Source organism: Sinocyclocheilus anshuiensis, unplaced genomic scaffold (genome assembly GCF_001515605.1).
Source record: "Sinocyclocheilus anshuiensis isolate Anshui unplaced genomic scaffold, SAMN03320099.WGS_v1.1 scaffold472, whole genome shotgun sequence".
Taxonomy (NCBI): domain Eukaryota; kingdom Metazoa; phylum Chordata; class Actinopteri; order Cypriniformes; family Cyprinidae; genus Sinocyclocheilus; species Sinocyclocheilus anshuiensis.
The window spans coordinates 1,402,100-1,411,755 of NW_015557102.1; the positions used below are offsets into that span (position 1 = coordinate 1,402,100).

Consider the following 9,656-nt stretch of genomic DNA (forward strand, 5'->3'; position numbering starts at 1 on the left):
AAAAAAGTGTGCCCATCAGTTTACACTTTCCTACGAAAGCTGACACCCCAAAATCTGCAGAATGGCTCTGACTTAATTTATTTATGGTGAATTGTCCCTTTATGACATTAAAGGGTTAGTTCACCCAAATATAAAAATTAGTCCATAAATTACTCACCCTCAAGTCATCCTAGGTGTATGTGACTTTCTTCTTTCAGACGAATCCAGTCGGAGTTATATTAAAAATTGTCTTTCATCTTTCAAGCCGTTTCATGGCACTCAGTGGGTGTTGCATGCATCAGTCCAAAAAAAGTTAAATAAAAAGCGCCCAGCCATAAAAAGAAAGTGTCTCACACGGCTCCGGGGGGTGAACAAAGGCCTTCTGTAGCGAATCGATGCGTTTTTGTAAGAAAAATATCCATATTCAAAACGTAATAATCACTTTAATGTAGCTTACGCCAACAGTCCTACACGAAAGCAGTTCCGGGCGGATGACGTATGAGGTCAGTGCTGCGCATGCGCCAGCGAGTCTCGTGAAACCCAATGTTTGTTAACAGGAGCAAAGGAAGCAAAGGTTCCTTACTTTAGCAAAGGAAAACCAGTCTCCTCTTGGCTTATATCGAAATCCTCCGACATTCTTCTTTACAAATCCTCGTTTTGTACTTCTAATTAGTGACCGTTGTTTTGTTTTGATCTCTCCCCTGCGCTTCCGCGTTTGTCACTTCTGAGCGGCGCATGCGCAAAGCCTACCTCCATATGTCATCCACCCGGAGCTGCTTCCGTGTACAACAGTGAGCGCAAGCTACATTAAAGTGATTACGTTTTGAATATGGATATTTTTCTTACAAAAATGCATCGATTCGTTACAGAAGGCCTTTGTTCACCCCCCGGAGCCGTGTGAGACATTTTTTTTTATGGATGGGCACTTTTTATTTAACTTCTTTTGGACTGATGCATGCAACAGCCGCTGAGTGCCATGAAACAGCTTGAAAGATCAAAGACAATTTTAAAATTTTTAAGAAAGTCATATACACATAGGATGACTTGAGGGTGAGTAATTTATGGGCTAATTTTCATTTTTGGGTGAACTAACCCTTTAATTACTCACTTTCATGTTATTCCAAACCCGTAACACCTTCGTTCATCTTTGGAACACAAATTAAGATATTTTTGGTGAAATCTGAGAGCTTTCTGACCCTGCATAGACAGCAATGCAACTACATGTACCATGTTCAAGGTCCAGAAAGGTAGTAAGGACATTGTTAAAACAGTCCACGTGACAATGATTCAACCTTAATTTTACGAAGCTATGAGAATACTTTTTTGTGCGCAAAGAAAACTAAAATAATTACTTTATTCAACAATTTCTTCTCTTGCAGGGTCAGAAAGCTCTAAGATTTTTCCAAAAATATCTTAATTTGTTTTACGAAGATGAACGAAGGTCTTATGGGTTTGGAACGTCATGAGGGCGAGTAATTAACGACAGAATTTTTCTATTTGGGTGAACTAAAAGGCAACTAGCGTCGACTCATCCAGACTGCAAATTGGTACAAAAATACAAATACAAAAATCTCTCTATTTTCTAGTGCTTGTGTTTTCTTTGTCAGTAGTAAAAAATTAAAATAATACCAAATACTTGGAACCAAAGGTTAAATTAAATATACAAGTTTGTTACACTGAGCTGACTGTTCTCATTTGCTGTAGCTGTATGGCGAGTTGACCAATTGATTGTGTTGTACCTGTGAAACTACAGTGTCCAGCTGCTGTAGTTGCACATTGAGTTGGCTCATCTTGTCACTGTAGGCGAGTTCAGTTTGCTCGTGTTGCTGTCTTAAAGTCTTTTCCAGCTCCTCAAGAGCAACAGCTTTTTCCTGGTCACTCTCCTCCTGAAAGACGCACATACAAATCATGGGACACTCTGAAGAAACAGGTAGAGAAGCAATGACCGCCACTTCTCAGCTTTACATTCTCACCTCCAAAACAGACATAAGCCAAATGGTTAGATTAGAACTTACCCAGTGATTTCCATAAAGAATTGAGAGATCATTGATAAAATCACAGAAAAAATATTGTAACACAAAAGACCCACACAAACCTCAAATCCTCAATCAGCCAGTCATCACTCACGTGTCCCTACACTTCCTCCCATCTGTAGGAGTAATACTGAGAGAGGACCTCTCTAATGCCCCAATTGGGAAAGTGGCCAACTGACAAACCAACCAGTGTAAAACCTCAGAAAGCCCCTTTGCTGACAGAGGACAACTCTACAAGGTCAAACATAAATGTCCAACAGCATCCGATCTAGAGAAAAGGGTTACTGTGAATGATGGAGGATATAATGTACAGCACAGGGTGGGGATTAGTATTAATTTGAGTTTAGAGTGGACCGCCCCCCTGCTCCAGATGTTAACTCCCTCCCCCAATAAGCTTAGCTATTGTTCATAGCCATGTCTAGAGTAAGCATATACGCAAATGTTCATATACTAAACATTACGTCACAACAATGACAACATAGACAAGTTGAAAAAAAATACTATAAAAAGCAAGTTTTACAAGTTAAATTAAATATGAGGAATGAATACTTATATGAGTTGGAGAGAGAAGCAAGCTATACACGACAGGCTAAAAAAGCAGGCTACAGAACAAGCTATACTTTTTCTTAAGCCTAATTTGGTGTCAGTGTTTACAGTTAGATGGTCTATTAAAAGGGACTTTTGCATTGGATACCTATAAGAAATCAGTTATCAGAACTAGCCACCTGGTTGGTCCCCCAAGAACTAAATTTTTCCATAGGGCAATTTTCCTGGTTGCCTTCACACCGAGAGCAGGAACTCTGAAGTGATGTAAGCCAGCCAACAGCTACATCATTTAAAGGGATAGTTCACCTTCAGTTGGACCCCACTGACTTCCAAACTATGGAAGTCAATGGGGACCAGCAACTGTAGGTGAACTATCCCTTTAAACTGGAGGATGGAAGATGGAAAAATAACTGGTCTTCTGCATCGGTCCATCTATCACTATTTTCCATGTTTGAGTTAGTTTGAGGAGCAAGTATTTGTAAACTGTGTGTTTACACAGTTTTTTTTTTATGGCATCCTTTCAGCCAATCAACATGCAATCTTGTTTACATATTAATTAAGATTCTGGACTTGTTTACATATTAATGTCTATTCAGTATTCAGCTTGGCCCAGCCCAGGGTATCTGCAGATTTTTTTTTGAATATTGAATATTTTCTTTATTCAAGACATTGCAAGACCTTTAAGACATGCACATATAAAATTAATACTGTCCATAAATAACAATCACAAAATAAACCTTGCATCTCAGATTCTTTTATTTAATTAAACAAACCAGGGCACATGTACTTACTTGTTAATATATCAACATTGTACATATAAATTAGATGTCGATATCGGATCTTGCAGAGGTGAGGGACATTTTAGGTGCAAGAAACCTTGACAACACACATTCACTTTTATGGGAAATGGGAGTGTAGAATACAGCTACTTTAAAACTAACAGCTCCCCCTCTCACCTTTAACGGTGCAATTGTCTGCTGCAGCAGCTCCTCAGACTTGCACTTGAGAAGCTCGGCCTCTTTCAGGAAGTGGAGGCGTTGCCTTGACGCTTCTTCCTCTAATTCCCTATGCAGAGCCTCCAGCTCCCTGGCAGACACTCCTCTTAACTCCTGAGGTAGAGAGGAGAGTTAATGAAAGAAGCTTTTATCTTCTTACAGTTTAAATACAACACGACTACTTTATCTATGCTAAATCCATGCTAAAGGCTGAACATATCTAAATGAAAATGATACTTTGTTTGTGTCCTCCTGAAAACATACTTGTAACTGTTGCTGATGTTGAGTAGCCAGCACATCCAGTTGTTGCTCGTGTTGCTTTTCTTTTGCAGCAGCAAGATCCGTGATCTCCACAAGGGCAGCGACATGCTGCTTCTCTAAAGCAACTACTTGCTGCTGAAGAGCTTCCAAAGCAGATCGATGCTCATCCTCCAGAGCAGCCCTCTGAGAGGACACAGCTTCAGAGATCTCCACCTGCATGAGCAAGGTAACACACTAAATGTTGCTCCTGCAATACATTTTCCAATAAACTAAACTTGCACCAAAAAAACATCCCTCCATTGTGCTTACCTGATGGGCTTGATTCAATTCTGCTGCCATGGCGCTGAATTTATCCATATGGACCTTAGCAAGCTCACTTCTGAGGTCCTCTCTGATGGTTTGCTCCTCCTTTCTCACCCTCTCAATCTCTTCAGTATAGTGTTCTACAAGGTCACGCAGTTCTCTTTCCTTCTCGTCCTGTACTGCCTGGATTTCTTTCAAGTACGTGCTCTCCAGTGTATCCATATTTGCCAACAGCCTCTCCTCAAGCTCCTCCCTCTCCTGCTTGTGTCGTGCCTGAAGCTCCGCCTCTTGAGCTTCAAGCTGTGCCAGGTTGGTCTCCTGAAGGACCACCTCCAATCTGTCAAGCTCTACCTTGTGTTTATTTGTAAGCTCCATCTCCAAGGTCTCTAAGGCTGTTTTGTGACTGGTCCTCAGGGATTCCAGTTCCTCCCGGTGGAGTATTTTAAGTTCCAGACACTCCTTTTCAAGACGCTCTAATTGTGCAACTCGCTGGTCCTGGAGTGTTTTCTGGGCCTGTAGCTCCACAGCATGCTGTTCTTTCTGTTGACCCAGGGCAGCATCTCTTTGAAGGGTCAACTTATCTTCCAGTTGTTTCTGCTCTTCTTGGTGCCTACATATAACATACAGATGATAATGAGCACGTTTACTCCATCCAGTCTCCATTTTGTTGTACATTGTTCTGACAAAATAATTTTTATTGCAGTTGGCACAAACTAGACTGCTGTTAAAAAAAAAAAAAAACAACAACAAAAAAGTATAAGCAATATTAAGGAGTATAGATAATAGTAATAGGTCTTGAGGTTTAACTTTTAAGCTCTGGATCACATTTGCCAATGTTATTAACGTGTATGCGGTTTTAGTGTAATGCAGTTTCTGACCTGCAGAGGGCCTCTTGTAGCTTGCTCTCCATCTGATCCTGGAGTAGAGCATTCAGCTCTTTCACCTCTGCTGCCATGGCACTCTTTGCAGTGGACAACTCTCTGTCATATTGAGCCTGGAGTTTCTGCTTCAACACTACCACCTGAGGGCTCTCTTCACACTCCAGACTCTTCTGCAGTGCTTGAAGCTTCTCCCTTTCCACATCAAGGAGTTTTTGGACCTCCAGAAGCCTCTGCTCCAACTCCTCTTTCAGAGCAGATCTCTGAAGCTCTTCTCTCTGCGATGCCAAGCGCTGCTCAGCCTGAATTTGGAGTTGCTCCCTCAGCTGGGCCTGCCCTTTAGTGAACTCCTCACTCACACGATTCCTCTCTGCCTTCTGCGCCTCCTCAAGACGCACCCTTAACTCTTCAGCAGCATCTTTCTGATGCTTTAACAGGAAAAGAACACAGTTCTCAATAAAAAGAACCTTATTCATAAAGATTCCTTTGATACTGATAATGCTACAGTATTGCTAAAGGGTCTCCACAAAAATCAGCACGAGTTTCATCTGTCTACAGCATGACCACTACTTCTATGACACATGACAGTGCCTGGTACCAGCCTTTGGCAACAATCTTCACCAAAGCCCTTTTGTACTAAGTATAAAGGCCTGCTGTTATGAACACACTTACTGTCTCCTCCATCTGTCTGAGCTGATCTCTGTGTTGCGCTACCACTTTCTCCAGTTCCTCTGAGTGCATTAAGGAGAGCTGAGATAGCTGGGTTTCCAACTGGGTCACCTTGGTCTGGTGCTCATGAGTCCTCTCCTTCACCTCAGCCTCCACCTGCCTCGCTACATCCTGTGCAGACTGTAGGCGTATCTTGTTTATTTCTGACGAGAAAGAGAAAAAAACTTTTTATAATACATTTTTATATATTAAGTTTGAGGGTGTTTTTAAAGATACCAATGCTGCATTTATTAATTAAAAATACAGAAAAACAAACAGTAATATTGTGAAATAATTGCAATTAAATGTTTTTTAAACTAAATATTTTAAAATGAAAATATGCTTGCTAGGATGTTAAAAAAAACGCAAAGCTTGGAGCACACTCAACAAAGCTTTACCTTTGATATGGTTGTCTGAGAGTTTGGCACGGAGCTGTTCTAGTTCATGGGCATGTTTGGTGTTGAGCTGGTCAATGTCTTTGTAGTATCGGTCAGTGAGCTCAGTGCGAGACTGGAGTAGTTCTTCTTTATAAGTCAGAGCCATGCTGGACCGCAGCTGCTCCAGTTCCTGCTGGTGTCTCTCCTCTAACTGCAGCCGCAGAGAATCCAGCTCCTCCTGCAAACACACCAACACAGTTACAGTACTTGCAAAGAACACCTACATGCATCACCTTGTTCCCAACTTATTATAATACTAATAAATAATTGGTCAATGGTAGTCATTTGAAATTGCTGAAAGATTAGGAAGACCTTTATTTGGAAATAATGTGAACTGCTGCAACATTAAGTAAATTATGGGTACATTTGATTTTATGAAGTGTATCTAAATAAAATTCAATACCAACTAAAACACAATTTACCTTGTGTTTCTCTAGTTGTCTTGTGATCTCTTCCATGGCATCATTCCTGTCATCATCGCTCTTCCCTTCTGAAAAAAAGCTACAAAACAACATTGTGTTACAATTGACTCTAGTATTAACAAACACTCTATGCACTCGCTTGGGCTGAAAAGTAAATGTCGGGCCTTTATTTAGATTATATTAAAACTAAAAATGTTTTAATTAAATTTACTAACATTCTCTATTTCAATGGAAAAAAACACAATTGTGAAATGGCATAGTGGGCAAAATCAAAAAGGAAAGTTTGGACCGTGGGCCCTGGTTTGGTCATTTCTACTACAGGATGAATTACTGGAGCTGAATTATTCCTCACCTAAATTGCTTAGGATACAAGTGCCAATGTTACACCTGATACGGATAACAATCCAAGGTGATCAGACCAAGTGTATCAGGTAAAAATGGGACCTATGATTCTCCATTGTATAATAATGTATATGCAAGCACAAACACAAAGCAAAATTTTAAATTACAGCATCACTAACAACGCTAAAATATAGTCTTGGGCCTTAGTCTATAACCCCAGAAACTAGGGATGCTCCTATCCGCCTTTTTCGCCTCCGATACCGATTCCGATACCTAGGGTTCGGTATTGGCCGATACCGATCCGATACCAGTGAAGTCCCCCCCGCCCCATTTAAATAAATGTAGAATTTATATATCTCTGTGTGTGGAACTGATAATCATTCTTTCACAATCTACTAGATACAGACTACTTATATAGGTCTTATATAGGCCTATGTATATTTATAATCTATGACAAAAATTTATCATAAACTAGGTTAGTGATAATTCGGCAGCAAAAGTTATTCTAGAAAAATCAGTGCACAATTTTAGAAATCCAAACATTTAGTGAAAAAACTATATTTTGTGGGGAACAAATAAAAGTGCTACACTAAATATGGTAAAATGTTACACATTGCTATTTGTATTATTATAAAATCCATTCATTAAAAACATTCATGAATGTATTTATATATAAGTAGATACTATAAAATTAAAATACATTTATTTTAAATGTATAGCTCATGAATGTATTTATATATAAGTATATACTATAAAATTAAAATACATTTCTTTTAAATGTATAACATTTTTTAAGAAGGCAACAACATATGATAGCTACGATAGGACAAAACAAATAGTGATGACGCCGTGTTGCTTCAAGCGCATCATTCTGCACACCGGATGCGCACATTGTAAGCGCTTCGTGTTAAAAACTGCAATTTACAAATCAAGTATAATGGGAACACAGAATGATCTTGGAGACAGCTTTACAGAGCCGACTGCTGTAACCGAACGTGACCAGGGTTTAAAAGCTGAACGAATGACTGACAGCCACAGCGGAGAAAAGAGTTTGTGTGAACTTTAATGTAAGGACTTAAATATTCATATGTAGCTCACATTAAGCTCACATTCATATGTAGCTCACAGAAGCAACACAGAATAATTCGCACAATCGAGAAGAAAAAAAAAAAAAATCTCGGATTTGGATCGGCCCTCTCTGACCGATACCCGATCCGAGAAAAATGCCACTATCGGAGCCGATACCCGATATGAATAACGGATCGGCACATCCCTACCAGAAACAGGAAATCCAAGCAAACCTTGCATCTCCAGTCTTGAGCAACGAGTCCTCCAGGGCTCCCTCTACAAGGCGCAGCTGCAGGAGTGCGATTTCTTCCCGATGACTCTCTTCTGTGACCTGGAGTCTCTGCTCGAAATAGGTGCGGAGGTTTTCCAGCTCGATCTCATTCTGCTCTTCGATTTCCAGCCGCTGATGAGCGAATTCTTGTTTTAGTAGCTCAATGTCATCAACCCGCGACGAGCGTGCAAGCAACTGCTCTTTCAGCTCTTTAGAGAAAGAATTACAGGTCTTTGTAGTTCACATCAACACTAAATAATAGGAACTTTGCTGAAAACAAACATCAATTCAGAGGAAATAAAACTGGTTTTATTATAAATAATAAACGAGTAAGACAATACAGCAGTCTAAGCCCACAGAGATGTTCAAAAACAGAAAATGTTTTAAAGGTAAATAGCCCAGCTTGCCTCCGAGCTCCTGTCTGTTGGTTCTCATGCTCTCCAGCTGGGACCAGAGGTTTGAGATCTCCTGTTCTGAACTGGTCTTCAGTTCCACCTTTTCTGACTGCAGACGCTCAACCTTTCACAAAGACATTGCCTCAGTACAAATAAAAATAAAACATTTGCATTGCAATTTTGTTGCAACAAATGCCACATATGCATGGTACCTCTCGCTTCAACTCTTTTCCTCTCTGCTCCAGGGCTCGAGAACGTTCCAGCTGCTCCTGCAGAGCCGCCTTGTGACAAGCAACCAACTCCTCAAGTGCACCTGAGGAGGAAGGGATGGGAATTTAGGGAATTTCAGACCTGTTGATTGTTTGCTTCAGACTTCAGTTGTTACAATGTTGCACTTTCTTCTTGGTTTGGTTCAAAATGCGTTTGGGCTGCAATGCTTTCACCACAACTGAACTACTCCAGAGTCTTCAATTGAGCCAAGCCCACGTCATTCAGGTGATATCGAACCACTTGTTATGGTGTGCTTGCAAATGCTTAAACCAAACTAAAGGAGAAAGACCACTGGGTTCTGAAACAAACACTCCAAACAAGCCAGTTGTAAAAACACCCATAAACTGGGCCAGCAAACCATATCACTGTCAATATGGCTTAGTTCACACAATTGTTTAAACGACACTCACGTGCAGCAGCATCTCTGTCAGTCAAGGCCTGGTTGAGCTCTTTTTCCAGATTCTTAATGTCTTGATCTCTGGAATGCTGCAGGTCTTCTAGCCTACCCTGCGTCTCTGAGAGAGCTACTTCAGCCTCAGTAAGGGCCGCCTGGGTCTCACTAAGTTTATGATGGACATCATTTAATTGACTCTGGAGTTCTGTCTTGACCTTCTTAGCCTCCAAGAGCCACTCTGCCTTTAGATCCTATGGAGAAAAGAAAACATCGCACTGCACAAATCTGTTTCACACCTATTTCTTGGCAAGCCACAATATCTCAGTGGGTCAAGATGTGTGTCCTTTGAGGGGG

At 40.6% G+C, this 9,656-nt stretch overlaps 1 protein-coding gene across 1 annotated transcript in view; it reads right to left on the reverse strand.

The window, feature by feature from the left end:
* The window catches only part of LOC107677569 (pericentrin-like), a 53,885-nt gene that overhangs the window by 31,758 nt on the left and 12,471 nt on the right, over positions 1-9,656 (reverse strand). The window contains 12 exon segments of the mRNA XM_016472501.1: positions 1,719-1,865; positions 3,515-3,667; positions 3,818-4,027; positions 4,124-4,727; positions 4,996-5,423; positions 5,668-5,867; positions 6,102-6,318; positions 6,563-6,641; positions 8,206-8,452; positions 8,651-8,762; positions 8,851-8,951; positions 9,319-9,587. Coding sequence (XP_016327987.1) covers positions 1,719-1,865; positions 3,515-3,667; positions 3,818-4,027; positions 4,124-4,727; positions 4,996-5,423; positions 5,668-5,867; positions 6,102-6,318; positions 6,563-6,641; positions 8,206-8,452; positions 8,651-8,762; positions 8,851-8,951; positions 9,319-9,587 — 2,767 coding nt within the window.